This window comes from Accipiter gentilis, chromosome 17 (genome assembly GCF_929443795.1).
Source record: "Accipiter gentilis chromosome 17, bAccGen1.1, whole genome shotgun sequence".
In the NCBI taxonomy this organism is placed as follows: Eukaryota; Metazoa; Chordata; class Aves; order Accipitriformes; family Accipitridae; genus Astur; species Astur gentilis.
The window spans coordinates 7891482-7909929 of NC_064896.1; the positions used below are offsets into that span (position 1 = coordinate 7891482).

General features: G+C 47.5%; 1 protein-coding gene across 23 annotated transcripts in view; it reads left to right on the forward strand.

Moving 5' to 3' along the window:
- SCMH1 (Scm polycomb group protein homolog 1) overlaps positions 1-18448 on the forward strand; it is a 90183-nt gene that overhangs the window by 55093 nt on the left and 16642 nt on the right. For 18 of the 23 annotated variants that reach the window (XR_007508456.1, XM_049819770.1, XM_049819771.1 and 15 more), the window contains 7 exons: positions 319-551; positions 1122-1248; positions 2316-2516; positions 3194-3379; positions 9592-9723; positions 15459-15662; positions 16855-16997. Coding sequence is in view for 21 of the 23 variants with exons in the window: in XM_049819770.1 (XP_049675727.1) it covers positions 319-551; positions 1122-1248; positions 2316-2516; positions 3194-3379; positions 9592-9723; positions 15459-15662; positions 16855-16997 (1226 nt within the window). In the remaining 2 variants the exon portion in view is untranslated. Of the gene's footprint in view, positions 1-318; positions 552-1121; positions 1249-2315; positions 2517-3193; positions 3380-9591; positions 9724-15458; positions 15663-16854; positions 16998-17831; positions 18003-18448 lie in introns of all 23 variants that reach the window. The other 5 variants (XR_007508457.1, XM_049819780.1, XM_049819779.1 and 2 more) reach the window with 5 other exon arrangements.

Genomic DNA, 18448 nt, shown 5'->3' on the forward strand with positions numbered 1-18448 from the left:
CATGATTGCTGGCAGGTCACCACTCGCAGAAGGAAGAGGTGTAGGTGCCATTTATTTTCAGGAAGGAAGGTATGGCTGAAAGTGTGATCCTTCTGGAGTTCAGCCCATCCAGGCTAAGCCACAGTGTCCCACAGCTCCACTGCTGAACCAAGGATCAGTGCGTTTGGTTTTTATTCTGGCATGGAGAGCAGTAGCCTCCATTCAGGGGGCTCTGAATACTTCAGTTTTTTCCATGTGACACTGTATGAAGATGGAGGCTGGTCTTGTTTTGATTCTCGCCTGATTTAATTATATTTGCTTTTTCTCTTTTTATTTCAGTTGTGATTCCAAAGAGCCCTTTACCTGCCTCCGAAGTAAACTCGGAGAAACCTAGCATGCACAGTAGCACAAAGACTGTTTTGGGGCATCAACAAGGGCAAAGGCGTCGCAAAACAGGGAAGAAGCGTGGTCGAACGACCAAAGCGCTAATCCATCACCCCATGCCTACACCCTCCAAGTCAGTGGAGCCTTTGAAATTCCCCAGAAAGAGAGGCCCCAAGCCTGGCAGTAAGGTAAAAGCTGATGCTGATGCAGGCGGGTGAAAAGCAGGTGCTGCAAGTTCTGCCATGGGATGGTGCATGCGTGTATTGTGCACGTTTGTCTCAACCTCTGGCTGTATGACTGCAGCAAGTAGGAGACAAAAGGGGTTTGTGGGCTGGGAATATCCCTCAGAGTCCAGCCCCAGAGCTGTAGAGAATGTCTGTGTCCTAAAGATCATTTCCATCAAGAAACTGTGTCTTTGGAGCTGCAAAGCTTCATTCATTAGCTGTGAAGTAGCATGGCAGATGCTGTGATCATGACAGGATGGCCAAACGGTGGAATAAGCTCTTTCGTCCATCGTGTGTAGCTAGTCTAAGCCAAGCAGAGGTGGCAGATCTCAGGCTTGTTATTTTTTCAGGATTGTGGTTTATAAAATACACACATATTGATTACTAGGTTCTTGAGACTCCCCATCATCACCATCAGAAGTGTGTCATGTTCCACAGTGCCTTGTCTGTTGGATGCAGAGGAGAGAGTGTAGTGATCATGGGTCATAAAGGAGAGCAGGGATAAAAGGAGAAATATCTCCTCTTTTTCTGCAGAGGAAACCTAGGACATTGCTGAACCCAGCACCCACCTCTCCAACAACCAGTACCCCAGAACCAGACACAAGCACTGTGCCCCAGGATGCTGCTACAATCCCCAGCTCTGCCATGCAGGCTCCCACAGGTAAGGGTCTCAAACCACATTCTTGACAAGATTGCACAGTTAGGAGGTGCATCAGTTAGAAAGTGACACACCAAGATACTCCCATTTCTTCCTAAACCTGTAAACCAGCAAACGTTACAATTCCAGAAAGGCTGGCCCTAACAGAGAGTGTGTCGGGAGGAAAAGAGAGGCACACGAGTTCAGGACAGCTGTTCATTTATCTCTCTGTCCATTTTGGAATAATGAAGTCATAGGAAGATTGCGAGTCCATCTGTTCAGTGCAGGGACCCCTTTCCCTGAGTTACCACGTGCATGCTAGTGACTCCACAGCTCTCGAAGGGCATTTCTCATGGCCCATCATGCCCAGAGGCAGTACAGTGTGCAGCACCTCTCATGAGTCCAAAGTGCGAGCTCTCCCAAACCATGCCAGACACAGCTGCTGAAGCTACAGCAAGACGCAGAACAACTGCTGAATGACAGTGGCAATGATCTGTTCAGCTTCAGCCAGGATATCAAGGCAAACAGGGATAAGAGGGAGCAAGGGAAGTAGTAGGAGCAGCAGTGCAGACTATATGCTCTGCTACAGCTGTGAGATGTAGCTGAAGATGAATCTGGGCAGGAAAGTCTAATGCAAAACTGCTTTTTATATGTTCAGTCAAGCACTGGATATGGTTGGAGAACTCTGTTTCCCCAGAACATAATTGGCCTGTTTTCAGAGGAACCTAAAGAACCCAGTTTCCCTAAAAAGTGGAGGCTGTGTGCCTTCATCTCCTTTGAACATCATGGCCACCTTACCTGGCAGGCATGGGAACCACTTTGCAGCCTGCCTTTGGGAGCCTGAGTGCTGGGGAAAGCATAGGAGAAACAGCAGCAGCTTGGAAGGTGAGTGTGAGGCAGGAAGGTTTTGGAGGTGATTCCCCTCTATAAGTGGCTCTGCTGTTCGGATGCAGACAGGCAGTCATGGTGGATTCCCCTTTGTGAGTGACTTGACAGTCTTAAAATCTCAACATCTCTCAGGTTGGCTTTTAGGCATCTGTTTCTTGCTTTCTTGAGTGGGTTAATGGCAAACACGTTTCTCATCTTGGCAGTTTGCATTTACTTGAACAAGAATGGCAGCACTGGGCCCCACCTAGACAAGAAGAAGGTTCAGCAGCTGCCGGACCATTTTGGACCAGCTCGAGCTTCTGTTGTCCTGCAGCAAGCAGTACAGGCCTGCATTGATTGTGCTTATCATCAGAAAACAGTCTTCTCCTTCTTAAAACAAGGCCACGGGGGAGAGGTCATCTCAGGTGAGAACTGGCCTACAGCACTTTGCCTTCAGAGATGTCATTGCAAGATTTCGCTCGTTGGAAGATGTCTCTCCTGAAGCTTGGTGCAGTCATGGGCCAGGGGCAGACAGAAGATTTCTGTCTTCTCTTTCTTGCCAAACATCTGTGTCAGTGAAGCAACAGCTAGCAGCTGATTCAGAGCAGAGCAGTTAGCGTGGCCTCCAGGCACAGCTGCTGGAGAAGGCAGCATGCAGCCCTGGTATCAGCCTGGGCAGCGTTATGCTTCACCTATCATCCCCCAGCACTGCTTGAGCCCCCAGGAGGAGGCAGATCGGGTGGGATTTTCTGAACTCCTGACGGAAAGAAAAGAAACACCCCGGTTTTTAATTTTGCTTTTAAGTCCGTGTTTATCCGGATGCTGGGAGTGCAGGCCCCTCCTTGAATGCCTTTCCATTCCCTCAAACGCAGCTTCTCAGGCGCTGCAGCCCCATACCTGATGCTGGGTGCAGCAGACTGGTTTTAGCCTGTCCCAGGGAAGCAAGCTCGCCAGCGCTCAGCCAGCGGAAGGCAGTGGCTTTTGTTTGCTCTAGTCTAGACCAGTGATGCTGAGATACAGAAGCTGGCTGTGCAGCCCTGGGCGTAGGCTCCTGCCTTTGCTGGGGGTTTACGTGTTGGGCTCTGTTTGTTTCTGTCTCCAGCTGTGTTTGATCGGGAACAGCACACTCTGAACCTGCCAGCAGTAAACAGTATCACCTACGTCCTCCGCTTCCTGGAGAAGCTCTGCCACAATCTTCGCAGTGACAACCTCTTTGGGAACCAGCCTTTCACTCAGAACAGCCACATGCAGCGCTCACACGAGTACGACCACGACAGGTATCTACCAGGTAGGAGCTGGGGCGGGGGCGGCATTGTAGGGTCCCCAGGTGCTCTTAACCCAGATTTTATCTTTATCTCGGGAGGCAGGCGTGTGTTTCAGAGCCCTCTCTGCAGGGTTCATTGCATCACACCCAGTGTCATGCACATGCCCGCAGGGCTCTTTTTGCGCAGGATTCAAGTTGCCGTATTTTCTGCCTGTCGGTCTGATTTCCATCTCTGCCTGTAGGTTTCCGCTCATCCGTGCTGTCTCCTTGTCTTCCCTCCTCTCCTTGTCCCCCAGTCCTTCCCACTTCCTGCAATCAGATTATAGTGACTTCATCCAGTTAGGAATTAAGGTGAAAGACTGCATGAGAAGTAGAAAAGTGATAATGTGCAGCAGGTAAACTGTAATTAGAAATGGAATTAAAACCTAGCAGAGTGGTTTACACACTGGCCGTGAATCTGCTGCCAGCAGAGAGCACATCCAGCCCTTGGTGAAAGCATAGCCTGTTCAGGGATGATGTACACTGCAGCGATCTGAGGCATAGGTGGCTTTGTTTTTCTTGGCATGGCTAATGCTCCTCTGCGTTGAAGCAACACACCCCTGGCAAGATAGTTCATGCCACAATGCAAATTGTCAGGCTGCAAAGTTGCTCTTAAATGAAAGTGGTGGAAAACAAGAAGACCGGTAGTTTTCCCCACAGTGCTGTGTAGTGGCAGAAACCCCTGGGGTGATAGCTGCCTCCCCATGCTTGCTGTGAGCCTCTGGGGGAACTACTGCTGTAGGAATGCCAGTTGTGGAGAGGATAAAAGCTATCTGCACCCTCTTTAGGTAGTTGACAAGTGTCTTGTGCTGATCTGCTCTCCTGTCTTATTTCGTCCACTATCTTTCTGCCCCCCGAGTCAGCAAATAGCTGATGTACTGTTTGAGGTCTTTCCAAAGTTAATCCTTTGGATAATTATGGCTCTGATGAGAAAAGCAAGAATTTCTAATGTAAAAGAATAAGCACTTAGGAAGAACTGTTTAAGAAAAAGTTGCTAAGCATGAAGCTTAGGGGCAGCAGCATAATGCCACAGTGCTTCATTGCATCTTGCAAAGCACCAGTACTCTGGCGAAGGGATTAGCAAGAGTCTAAAGAGCGTGAGGATCTTGGAGTGACTGTCCCCTGCTTCCTCCATGGCTGTTCAGCTGCCTGCAGGCTGGGGCTGTGCAGAGCCATGCTGGAGCCAGCCATGCCAGGAGCAGGGACCCATGCTGTGCTGTAGGAAGAGGAGCTGTAGGAAGTGGGTTGGCTGCTGTGGCAAGTAAAGGAGCAGCATGTCTATTTAACAAACACATAAAAGTATATGTGTTTCTTTTCCGAGTTAAGTAAAGGTGGCCCGTCCACCTGTGTCCAGTCCAGTAAGTAGTCCAAATTGGTAAAATTTGTCAATTCCAATTCATATTTTGTCAAAAAAACATGTCTAGGTACTGAGACTAGAGGTTACCCCTCTAGGGAACCCTCAATTAGAAGAAATCCCCATGTTTCAGTGTGGAAGTACCCTGTTGTCATGAGAGAGAGCAAAACCAGAATGGGAGGAAGAGGACCCAGGATCTGGGCATGGTAGCAGGCTTGGATGAAGAGGGTCCTGTAGCTCACACACATGGTTTCAAGCCACCATGAGATGTCAGTGGTGTCTGTGCTGAGAGCTGGGTTGCCTTACAGGGTGGAAAAGTATAAAAAGCAAAGTCAGAATTCAGGGATCTCAGGCAGAGCACCAGATATGACACGATGCTGAGACTTGCCCATCCTGAACTCTTCTTTAGGGTGTTTGCAGGGATTAAAGAAAGATTAACAACAGTCAAGAGAAGTGATAACACCTAGTCTTGTAGTCTATACTGATATCTCAGGGATTGTTGGGCATCTGGTCATCTAACACCTTTCTCAAGCACCTTAAAGAAGATGATAAACATTGTTATCTACGCATTACAGTGGCTTTTGGTGAGGGCAAAAAAACAGTACCGGCGATTTTGAGAGGTTAGGGCTGGTCATGGAAGAATGAGGATGCAGTTGAACATCAGCTTAAACCACACCAAGTGTCAAGGCTGCCCTGTTCTCACCTTCAGCTCTGTGTGTCCTGCCTTGTTTCCTCTACAGTACAGGTGCTTGTGTACCTGAATGGGGCTGGCTCTTAGAAAAAACTGTCACTGGTTAGGACTGGGAGCTGGTCTCAATTCCCAGAACAAACTCGCTTTACAGGAGCACCAGTGTGGATGCTGTGGAGAATTCGTGTTTGTGCTTGGGGCAAAAGAAGGAAGGTCTGCAGCAGGCCTTAGGTCAGCTGTATCCTAGCATTTTCTCTTGCTAAGTAAGGCATAATCATGGAAATAAGAGGAAATAGATCAAGTTGTACATCAGGAAACAGTAGAGTTGCAAGAAAATGGGAAGTTAATTGCTGTTAATAGGAACAGGGATGGACTGTGAAATGTTGTGAACAGGTAGGTCTGATCTGAAGCCATCTGAAAACATAGGACTGGAGGGACCTTCTGGACCATTGAGCCTCGGGTCCTGTTATTACAGGCACCACAGCATACAGTGTTGCTTTAACTAACTCTGGATTTGGGGATTTTGCTTTTCTGCTGGAGCCTGCTGCAAGGTTTTTTGCTGAATTTTTAGAAACTATGTTGTAGTTTCTAGCCCAGATTTGTTCTTGGGCAGCTTGGTATCCATGTCTCCTTGTCTTAACATTGTCTTTTAGTTTAACTCAGTTCTTCTTCTTCTGGAAGTAGTTAGAGAGCAGTTGTATCCTTCAGGGGAGCTCACCTTTTGGCTGCTCTGGTGAGAAAGGCTCTGTGCTCTCCTCATCTAGTGTTGGTTTGAATTAAACTTCATGAGGTGACCAGAGTGCCACCCAGCACTCTGGGGAAGAGCTCTGGGGACCTGGTGCCACAGCACTGGCACCACCATGTTCACAAGAAATGTCTCTGGATGCCTCTTCTCATCACTGTATCCTTGTAGCAGGTGATGATCAACCCATCCTGATTGCATACTCTGTTCTTCTCATCCATTATTTTCAACTGCAAGTTCCCAGCTCATGGGACAATGTTTCAAGTGCACATCTGTGTTTTGCTGCTGGATTTACCTCTGTTCTGTTACTCTGTTCTATATATATTTTTCCTGCATAATTTCAAATGCTACTTTATCTGGCCTGATGTGGGAAGACATGAGCAGATTTCATTGATGAACCTCTAAAATTTGTGCCAAAGTTATTAATAAAAATATTAAGTGACACTGGGCTCAAGAATGATCCTCAAGAAAATTTATTAGCAATTGCTTTCCAGCCTCATGTTGTGGCTTAGTGCTCTGCTGACTGATTTTTCCCTCAAATCAGATGTTTGTACATATAACAAGGCTTCTCGTAATCCTCACGTTCTCTGTCTCAGCTAGTGGTTCTCCATATCAAACGCCTTGCTGAATTCCAGGTAAATGAGATTGACCTCTCTTCCTTTGCCTGATACATTTTATTAGATTTTATTTTCCCATGATAAGGAAGCTATTGGGTTAGTCTCCTTTGATGAACGCCTACCACAGTATGTGCCATATGTAATTGCAATATTTTCCCTACCCTTTCCTTCAGAACCTCTTACAAGCCTTGCAGTACTGCTGAGGTCAGATGTGAGCATTTTGTTGCCAAAATAATTTTTCACCTTCTTTTCTAAATGTTAGCACCATGTTTCCAGTCCCTCTGAGCAGTGCGTCAATGAGTTTTGTTCCAGTTTGCTGCAGCAGACCCAGGGTTTCATGTGCGCCTTCTTTCTTAAGTTACTTTTGGCTTCTTGTGCACCCTCATGTCGCTGGTTTGAGTACATTCAGTTATTTGATTTCCACTTCTTAGACAACAGTGTATATTTTTGTTTCTGTCCTGTTTCTTTTATCCCTCGAGCCTTGTCCTGTTGTTCAGTATGGCTGCAACTGGCACTGAAGGGTGGGATTTGTTTTACTGAACACAGGTGGATGTCATAGAGGCATCAACACCTGAGCTGGTTGTGTAGGCAAGCTCTGCAGTTGAGGAGAAGGTACCAGTGCAATCAGTGCAAGTTACAGCATCCTAAAGTAGGAGCCTTGACTTTGACTTGATGAGATGAGGTGAGCAGACTCTCACTGACTGTGAAGGCATCTGTCCGGACTGCCTTGGGATGGCCAACAGCACAAACCCAGGCATGGGCAGATGTGCTTCTCTTCCTCCCCACCAACCTCCCAAGGTAGGTGAGGTGAAATATCTCTCAAAGCTTTCTCATCATTTGCAGGCAAGGACAACCTTTTTGTCCTTTTTCTCAATCCTTACCTTTCTGCACAGTATCCTCTCACTCCGTTCCCATGCGCTTGTTACTTCTGTAGCTGAAAATGCAGTCCTGTCTTTTCCTTTGCACTGTGTCAAAAGACAGAATGAGTTAAAAAGTTCACTTTGTCCCTGTACTCACCATCCTCTGAGGTATACAACTACATGCTGAGCAGGTCCTTTTCATGTCCAGTAAATGATCTGCTTGTTCTCAGCATCATTCTCAAAGTGAACATTTATCCACTTAGATTTGGGGTCCTTTCCTCCCAGATTATTTCCTCACTGATGATACACATTCATGATGTTTATGGCATCTTTTGAACTGAAGGTATTTTCTTTTTTTCCTGATGATCCGCATTGTGAGTGCTGAGCGCAGCTCTATATATTACTCCATTTCTTTATTTTCTTAAAATTAGTCCTTTAAAATCAGACACCCTAACTACAGACCTACTTTTGGTTTATCCTTCCATTAATTTACACTGACCTAACTTCTGATTCTCTGGGTTATCTTCTACAACCTGACCTTCTGTGTTTGCATTACTTTTAAAATCAACCAATTTAAAAAAAATAACCCAAAACAAAACCTGATGAAACCTTTAAAAAGCATCCCCTTTTGTTGTGATTCTGTGACTGTTTGGTGAAGAAAGTCATGCAGTTTTACATTTAGAGATACCCAGCGACATGACTAAGAGCATTTGTTTCTCATCTCTGTCTGGGCAATGAATGTTTCTTACAGGGTCTTGTCCTGAGGACAGTATTTGTCTTTTCTAATAATGTTCCAGTGATTTTGGATCATACTTGTATGGAGTCCCAGGACCTCAGTATAAGCAGCTTATCTTTTGTTTCCCCAAAGGATTTTGATAGTCAGATACTTTTCTCTACCTTTGTATTTCTCTTTAGTCAACTAAATTGTGACTGTTTGATGCTTCCCAGCCTGGTACCTTCATTTCTTTGTTTGGCATGATGCATCTCCCTTGGTGTCTGGTCCCAATTGCTCCCCACCATATTTCTGTCACCCCTCCAGCACCCGTGCCTGCCCTGCTTCGGCAGCTGGGGCTGCTCTATGGTGTTGTCCAGCTCCCAACATTTGTCTATGAGCATTTCACCCATCTCTCCCCGCATACCTCGAACACTTCAGGCTCACACGTGTCACCCATGCTCGGGGCAGCTGGAAGGGGCCAGCTGGGAGCACCGGTGGCCCACGTGGGCAGGCAGTGGCTGGTGGGTCACCTCTTCATTGCTTCTCAATTGACCATGCCTTGTCCAGATGGGGCATGGTCTGCCACCCACTGTATCACTTGCCTGGCTGCTGTTCCCATTCCATTCTCTGTGTTCATACACCCCCTGACACTTTGTGCGCAGCCGTTAGCCGTCTGCAAAGAGACGTCTCGCAGCCCAGCCTGACGTCTCATCTGCCATGTACAATACAGAGAAACCCGTCGTTGGGAAGCATTTGGAGAAGAGCAGCAGCGACAGCTGGGGCACTTGAGGGATCCATTTGGGGAAAGATTGAAAATTTGAGTATGGTTTAATCAAGCACTGTGTCTGGCACAGAGTGTTTGCAAATCATCCAAGGGTTTTATGCGTCTGAAAGGTGAAGAGTGGGGAGGAGCAGGAATCATGCGGGATGAGCCAAGGGGTAGAATGAGGAGAAATGGAATTAAGTCAATCAGAGGTGATATTTGGGGTGAAATATGGCAAAATGTGGCTAAGGTTCTTCATTAGGTTTCTCACCACCCTTTTTCTCTGACAAAACTTGCAAAGCAAAATATAAAATGTTAAGCACTGACAGATGTGCTGGATTGCAGTTTTAACAGGCTGTTACCAGACTGGCAATGCATGCGAGTCTGAATTGACTCTGGCAAGACTGAATTTCCCAGAAAGTCTCCACTCCTGAATAGGGCTTGTTCTCTTTTCCTAGACAGAAGCAGTTCGTTAGACGGCACTCTGCAGGGACCAGGCCGGGGTACAAAGCGATATTCCCAAGATTCCCCTCCATACAGTGCTCCTCTCTCCCCCAAGTTACCAAAGAATGACCGTCACCCTTTGGAAGGTGAGCACTGCGTCTCTTCCCAAAGCAGGCTGTTTATAGCAACTTGTAATGGATACAGCAGGATTAGATTTGCCATGCCAAATCGAGCCGTGGGTTTAGGAAGTCTGTTTTGCTTTGTCTGTGGCATGGATCAGTGCTTGGTGTTTCAGAGAGAAGTGAAGAAACCACTCTATGCCAAGGCAGGTTCCCCGAGCAGTTGTGTAAGGCATGTGGAACGCAGGGAGAATTCCTTCTAACCCTGATAGTCATCATCTAATACCATATAATCTGGGATTTAATTACCCATATTTTAGCTTTCATTGCTCTGCATGGTATTAACAGTCATAAAACTGCCCAGTTGCTTCAGTCAGTCTTCCCCCGAATTTTTCCATGATGGTTTGCTGCAGTGTATTGTACAGATGCTGATGTGCAGCTGTACAGCCAGGAACATGCTGCCCTTTCCCAGGATCCCATCTTGTTCCTCACAATCCTCCCTAAATAGCAGAGAGGGTCTCACTAGTGTGTGCTCCACCAGCTGAACCAGATCAAATCACATCCCGCAGTGCTCCTGCTTCCTGCAGTGTCCGTTGGGTAATGCTGGTACAGATGTGCTGTGCCACGTTCTCAAAAGCAATTGCAGAAATGTTCTCTTTGGTATGTGGTCCACAGGTGTCCCTTGCATGTGCAGGTGGGAGATTTCCAGGTGGTCCAGGTAGCTGGAGGACTACCTGAGCCTGAGCAGGAGCCTTCAATAAAGACACTTCCACCTTCCCTTTTGTTTTGAACTGCAAACTCTCCATAATGCACACTGGAGATTTAACCTTACTGAAGCCTTTGAATTAATTAATGGTGAAATCTGCCAAGGTGTTAGTCTCAATTCTTTGTAATATGTCCCTGAAAAATTGCTGGAGACTCTTGGCTGGGCTTATAGTTCAGTGGGTTTGTGCCCTGTTGCTGTCCCTTTAGAATCACCATTTCCCTGGTTCTTGCTGAGTTTGCTGGGCTTGAGTTACTGATCCCAGATTTGAAAGTGCACAGCCTCCCAGCGCTGTAGTGTAATTTTAGTCTCCATCCATCACTGTGCCCTGTGCTCTTCAGGGTTACTGACCCCGTATCTAAGCACAGCTGATCTGAACTTGCACCCTATGATGGACAGTTTCTAGTGGCCTTAGTATCTGCATTGATTAAAATTGTAGGTTTGTCACATAGCTGAAGCAAAGAACAGGGTGACGTGTGGGACTGTCTCATCTATTCCAGCATATTGACAAGTCAAAAATTGTTCCCTGAGGCCCAGTCTGTTTCTCACCTCTAGATACACGTCTTTGCTGGTCTCCTTGATGTTCTCCTTTAATACATCAACTGGTGCACTTAGGTAACCATTAGCAAAGCCTGTCCACTCCTCCTCTATCAGCAGGTGGAACACGCAGTGTTTGGTCTGTTCTTGAAGTGCAGTGGTGTGCTCTAAAGGTTAAGGTGCCTTGGTTGGGTGGTGAATATTGTACACTCTCTGTATTGCCAGTGAAGAGAGAAGTCTTCTGTAATGGGTAATTCCAAGGAGGAACCTATGTTAGGTTGTCTACAAGATTGATTCTTAATCTACTTCAAAGTCTATTCAATTGTCTCTTGGCCTTTGAATGGGTCATGCCATCTGGATGCCCAGAATACTCCAGCCTCTTCTGTAAAAGTAGAGACAAGTGGGCAGAAGGCGTGCCTTCATGTGAGGGTGATGATCCTGTTGGTGTGTGAACTTCCTACAGCAGCTTGGTCTTCTTCTGTTCTTGGTCCAAGCAGGGCAAAATACAGTACGGGGCAGGAGGAAATGAGGTGCAGTTCCAAATTCTGTCTAGAAATTAATTTTTATCCCACAGCTAAAAGCCTATTCATCCTCCTCCACCATGAAATTTAAGTACAGGCAGGAATATTGGCATTTCAGAGGATATATTTTAAGAATATGAGCCTGAAATACCCAGATATTGAATATTTCTCAAGCAAGGAGGTACATCTTCTTATGATGATGAACTCCCCCAGCAGAGCGCATTCTGGCTTCAGCAGCGTGACAGACAATAGTACCTGAACAGTTTCCAGTTTGCCAAATGGAAGGCAGTGAGTAGCAGTGGGAAGTCTTCATTCATCGAGCCTTTGGCAAGAAGTCAGAAAGACAAGGAGGGGATCTCACTTCTTACATTGTTTTTCCTCTTGCATCCAGTGGCATTTATGTAGTTTTCTGCTAAAAAGCTGCAGTTCCAGCACAGTAGGGACCTGCTTTTCAAAGACTATCATTTGTTGGAAACAGTGGGTGTTTAGTAGTTGTGCAAATCAGATTTATGCTTGTGGCCAAACTCCATGTTTTAGCAGTAAAACAACACTCTTGAATCTATAGCACTATTTGTTTAATTAAACTTTAATTATCTGCTCCCTGCCTCTCTGCCACTAATCGTGGCATGTTTTCTTACAATGCTCTAAATGCAAGCCTTTATTTAAAACTAGCAGTTTGTATAACAAAATCTGCCTAAGAATTAGCCACCTCCTCCTTGCTCTGAAGCTAGTTACCAAGAGTGAAAAGGATTCTGGATAGTGTATATGCCTGAACACAGTCTGTGCCCTGCCACTTGCAGAAGCGTGTTGTCTTCTGCTACAGATGATTCACAGGGCTAGTAATCATTCCCCTCTTGCCTTGTTTCCCTCTTCTCTTTCTGGAGGTATGATTCATCTGAGCAGTTCTCTGTGTGTTTGTATTTTTAAGAAAATCCTAAATCTCTCTTGCGTTGACTCTGCCAAGAAGCCTCCAGCTCTGCTGCAATATTTACAGCACAACCAAGCACTCACCAGTCCAGAGATAGGTAACCCGAGGATGAACATGCAGTTTCAATTCTACCTCTTGGGCAAAACAAAGTAGTGCTCCCCAGTTGCATGGCCTCATCCTCTTTTTCGGACGTATGATCATAAGCACATGTGAGAACATGATCACATATTTGAAGAATGCATCACAGTGCATTCACATCAGAATAATGACAGTGTGTTAATTGTCAAGATAAATATTTTCTGAGAGTGAGTTTTGGATCCTTAGCATTGCACTGACATGAACCTGTGCACATGGTCTCCCAGCCTTCCAAACTGTAGTCTTTTCTAGCTGAGCCCAGAAATTCCTTCTGCTGACACAAACCCCCTCTGTGTGAGCTTTGGGGTCTTCACGAGCAGTTAGATGCTCATGTTTGCCTGACCCAGCACATCTAGGGTGAGTGTCCCAGGACTTCCTGGCAAGTTGAAGCTGTGTGACACCTCGCAGGGGGTGCTGGGTTTCCTTGGAGGATGGAGATTGCAGCACAGACCTGTTCCCATGCTCACAGCCACCGTCCTGTTACGGAGCATCCAGACCGGTGCAGAGAGCTGACCCCTCTCATGCCTCTGCACTTTCCTGCGAGTCAAACGTCACCCTTTTGCACAGATCTTTAATGGGAAGTGGTTTGGGTTAAAGCAAAACTGTCCTGTTGGAGAGGAGACCAAATGTGAAGAAACTCCTATGGAGTGCCACTGGTGTAAGTCGCATCCACTCTGTCAGTCTGTCTGGGCCTGGGCCTGGCCCATGGAATCTCTATGCACCCCTGGGCCAGAGCAGCCGCCTCAGTGCTGGGTTTGCATCTGGTCTTGTGCTGAAATGGGATGGTGGGAAAGTGGTGCAAGAGTGAAGGAGGGGTCCAAAGTTATTCAGGAATAGTCATGAGTCAGAAAGCCTTCATTAATGCAGAGAGAACAGGTGAAAACACATCTACCCACATGGGAAGCCAGTGACATGTGGGCCAGCACACAGCACAGGTTACATAAGTGTTCACACCAGTACTGTTTCTACATGAGATTTTAAGGATGTGCTGCTGGTTTCTGAGAGTATCCCAGAGACCTAAAAGCAAAGAAAGGCAGAAATGCCTGAAGTGCAGAGTAACAAAGCCCATGAGATAGAGGGTTGCAGTTATGCAGATGATAACCTCATATCTGCTGCACTGAATTGCCAAACAGCTAGTCAAGAGGGATGTTTCCATTCTGTAGCCTTATGAGATGAAGCCAGGGAAGGTATGGGCTGGCTGCCTCCAGCTGAAGTCCCCTCTGGGATCTCTGCTCAAACACAGACAGCAGAAGCACTGAAGCCAGAGGATCCCAGTTAACAGAACAGTCCTGTAGTTCACAGAAACCAGAGGAAAATAATGCGCCTACAAAAGAGGTTGCCCCAGTTGGTGCGGTCTCACCTCTGCAGTGGTCAGGTACCACTTCAGGCTCTGGCAAGCTGCATTTCCCTTCACTGGAACATGGCAGCATCAGCTTAGCAGGAAAGTTTGGGAAGATCTCAACAGCTTTTGGGTCTCACAGGCTGCAGTTTTGACTCTGCACCCTCACCACCATCCCAGGTCAGCACTATGTCACTGTGCTGGCTTCTCACCTGCTGCTGCTGTGGCCTGGGAAGTCCCAGGGAAGAAACCCAGGGCCTGGCTGAGGCAGTTGCTCAGGTTTCTTCATCTTTTTTCACCTACCGTGGTGTTTGAGTGGCAGCAGCTCAGGCCTGAGCTGCCCTCAGGGCCTCCTCTATGGACACTGGTAGAGGAGCTCCAGCTCACAGCCATATGCAGCGGCCCAGACTAGAGTGCACAGGCAGTACCCCTCATTGTAGGAGCTGCTTTCCTCTTTGGTTGTACGAACTTGCCAGGTATTTCATAATAAATAACACAGGTATTTGAGGCTGAGTCATGTGGCATCAGGTCCACCTGGACTCAGATTAGGTTATGCATGCCATAGTAAAATCTACAAACACGTGGTCCTAGGATGAAGCTGTCACAGCGTAACAACAAAGGGAGATCTTGCTGGCTCAGCCAATACAATATATCACCCCAGATAGTTTCCTCAGCCTCTCCATCCTAATGCTGCCATTGATAGCTGAAAATTAAATGTTTCTGGAAGAGAAGTTGAGGAAGCCAGTCTCACACTGGGACCCCTGCTCAGGGAGAGCCCTCTGCGCATGTCCCAGCAAAGGGTGTTGGTCACCATCTTGGTTAGACAATGAAAAAGGGCCCAGCAGGAGGTCAGGAGGGGTGAGCAGCTGGTCACTGGCGCCTTGCTTTTGGGGCTGGAGGATCAGCATGGTATGAGAGTGTTGCAAGGCCATGATGGTGCAGCTGAGCTGTTCAGAGGAGCCTGCTGCTCCATCCTGCTCCGCATGTGTGCTGCTATCCAGGCTACAGCATGAGTCTTACTAAATATGCCCCACAACCCCAAATGCCTGGTCCGTTACTTTGCACACTAATGTGGGTGATGAGCGGTGCTTGACCCCTCGGGGAGCCTCCTCTCCCCAGTCAGGGCTGTTGTGTGACTCCTGTGTCCGTTGACATCCAGAACGGGCAGCCCTCCACAGCCTGCCACCGCGGTGCCCCGCTGCCCCAGAAAGGCCTCTGGAGGCAGTAAGGACATGGGACTGCAGCTGGAGCTGGTGGTGGCATTAACAGAGGAGCTGTTGCTCCAGTATGGCTACCAACCATTATCACTAATGCTAACTGGATGGACTGCCATTTGCCAGGCAAACACCAGGCTGCAGCTCTTTAGCAGTGCCTGTTTTAATTTCTGTGCTTTGGAGGAGACCGCCAATGCGGTGGTTCGGCCCTGCTCCTGCAGCCGTGCGCAAGCGCTGCCTTTGCTGCGGTTCTGCTTTGCCGCCAAGCGGTAACTTCGGGCTGCGTGGCGTTCGGGTGCACTGACTGCAGCTTGGTGCGTTCTAGGTGAAACCTTTGTTCTGGGAGATGGCCTCCCAGGGCCCTTGGAGCCTCGCCTGGACCCCATGGACTCAGCCTTGAACTCTGTCAATTCATCCAGCCACAGCAGGAGCTCCAGAGACTATCGCCTGCAAGGATACAGGCACCTGCACCAACCCTCTAGCCTCACCCAGGGCAGTACCTCTGCCTTGCGTAGGCTTAGCTCTGGGGGTAAGAGAGTTAAGAAGCCAGCCCTCCGATTGTAAATTTGGCAATAAAGGGCTTTTCTAACTCCAGTTACACCTTTCTAACTTCAGCAAGTACCAGAGACTGGCCTCTACACTGTTAAACAGGTAGTCTGTTAGGTTTAACAGTAGCTCTAGAGACATGGCAGACGGGCGGGTGGAAATACGGAGAGGTGATGCTTGCAGGGTCACTTGTTTGGCGTGGTGACTAGGTGGACCTGGAGGTCCGTGGAGAGGAAGGAGTAGACAGGAGCTGAACTTGCAAGGATGGGCAGCAGACTGTCAAAGCGATAAATGGGCGTCCGAGTCCATGAGGATGGATTGGGAATGGCCAGGAAGTCAAAAACTGCCTAATGAGGCTGGGAGCTGGGGCGGGTGGCCAGGATGATGGGCAGATGCACGAACAGCACTTGTCTGTCTGGAGGAATAGGGGCAGGAGAGCTGTTCACTGCAGTAAATCAGCACATGTCAAATCTAGGTGCTTGCAAAAAAAAAAGTTGTAATTTTAGGTGCACGGCATCAATAAAAGAGTCTAAAAAGGTCAGGCTGCTGATGCCTTGGTTCATCTGCCTCCCCCCACATCTGTGTATGCAGGCAGAGAGAGCTGACACAACAGGCTGTGCCGATGCTGGCACGTTGGGAGCAGAACTTCTGTTAGCTCAGGCAGTGCTTCAAGACAACAGAATTTCACATATGGGCTCAGTCCGTCAGAAAACGCAGCCGATGAAAACATAAAACAGCTTTGCCATGTTAAATTTGCTAAAGGTGGTGTTCGGAGCTGGGGAGCGAGGGGAGAAATGGTGCGTGGGGAGAGAAGTGGGAATGGAGCATTGTTTTCTGCAAAGGTGGGAACCATCAGCAGATGGGCAAGGAAGAGTGGGAACGGGATGCCAAACTCAGCTGAAGGGAGGCAAGGGGAAATTGGGGTTTAGAGTGAGCAAAAGGGCTCAGTTTAGAAGGCTGCCTCAAAAAGTAAGGCCTAAGGAAAGAGAATAAGGCTTTGGTGCTAGACGTGTGCCACAGGAATCTCTGGGGCACAGTTGGAATGTGCCCTTTGCGTTGTCTCTGCCATTGCTTTGAGAAACGAGACTGAGTGGTAGATCAAGGGTAAATAACCGCTGGAGCAATGCTGTGGGCATACTCGGAGTAATGGCTGCTTTCTCACGATTCCCCCCCAGGCTCAGATAGATACCTTGGATCTCGAGACGTCTCGCGGCTGAGCAGCCGTGACCCGTCATCCTGGACAGTGGAGGAGGTGATGCAGTTCATACGGGAATCGGATCCACAGCTGGGACCCCACGCTGACCTCTTTCGAAAACATGTAAGTATGTTTGTATATGTATATATATGTATGTGTGTGTATATATACATGTGTATATTATATATGGGAGGGGGCAGATCACCACACAAGGAAAATCTAGGAGAGTCAGAAGAACGGCAGCACTTTGTACCAGCTGGAGTTTTGTGCTAAGAAAAACGTCCTCATAAATCCTGCTTGTATCGTGTTCAGGCTTGGGATCCTCTTACTTAGAAATCGTCAAGGGGAAGACATCGCAGCCCACCTAATGCTCCAAGCACCGTCACCTTTGTGCATATGGAGAGCTCAGCTCTTAGTTGGATTTGAAACCTAGCACTGAAAACACAAAACCCTGTTCATCCTGGAGTCTTAATATTCACCTCATAACAAATTTCTCCTGGCAAGAAGCATGTTCCAAGTGGAATTCATTGAGTGCGTTGCTGCTAAATGCACATCCCCCCCTTCCCCCCCCCCCCATTTCCTATAAAGAGGATTCTCCTAAGGCTCTGGCTGTTGTGCATGTCTTTAAGTGTAAAATAGCTGCAGACATACAGCATGGAGTTTGTATAATTAAAGCTACAAAAATTTTGGCAGCTCCATGTCCTGATTCCTGCCAGACAGTTCGTCTTCCCTCTGCCTTTTGATTAATTCCATGTTATACCTGGTGGTGCTCATGAAGTCAGAAGAGCAGTAGGAGAAAATACCTGCCTTCCCCAGGCAGGAGAGGCAGATGGGATGCTTCTTAATCTGTGCTGGGCTGAGACAACACTCTCTTTTTTTTCTTTTTTTTTTTTTTTTAAATTAGTTCTATTTTAGAACCACCAGTAATTGAAAAATGTTTTGTTTTAATTATGCAAGAGAGTGCTCAGCTCTGCTAAGGGATGAAAGTCCTCTGTATTTGCAATCCTGAGGAAGAACTTCGCTTTCATCTGAAGAAGGGAAAAGCAGAACGAACCTGGTACTGGAGATCTTACCAAGTGTGAGACCTAACTGAGCATCGACATAGGACAGGATTTTCTGTTGTTCAAGGTTGTGACTTTTATTTTTCATTTGTAAGTCCATTAACGTTTTCTTCATGGAAAACTGTCTGCTGCAAAACTCTGGGCCAAGCCTGGACTAGGTCAAGGAAAGGAGTGCTGCAAGGGACTGAAATCTTCCACTCACAAATGCTAAGTGCAAAGCTGCTGTCTGTTTATTTTGAGCTTTGTGATCCCTGCCCTCCTGAGCCTCGGTGAGGGACTCATCTGGCTCAGCTGTAAAGCATCAGATACTTTTGAAAGCTGTGATGTTGAAATCAGCCCAGCTGGAGATGAGATGCTCCACCCTTGCTCTGCCAGCTGCTGGGACTTAGGAACTCCAGAAATTTGCTTTGCACACAGTGGCAGTCTTTTTGGGTTTATGAGGTTTGGTCCCTTGCCTCCTTCTTCAGCCTTGACTTCAGGGCTGCGTGTGTCATGGCAGGACTGCTGTCAGGG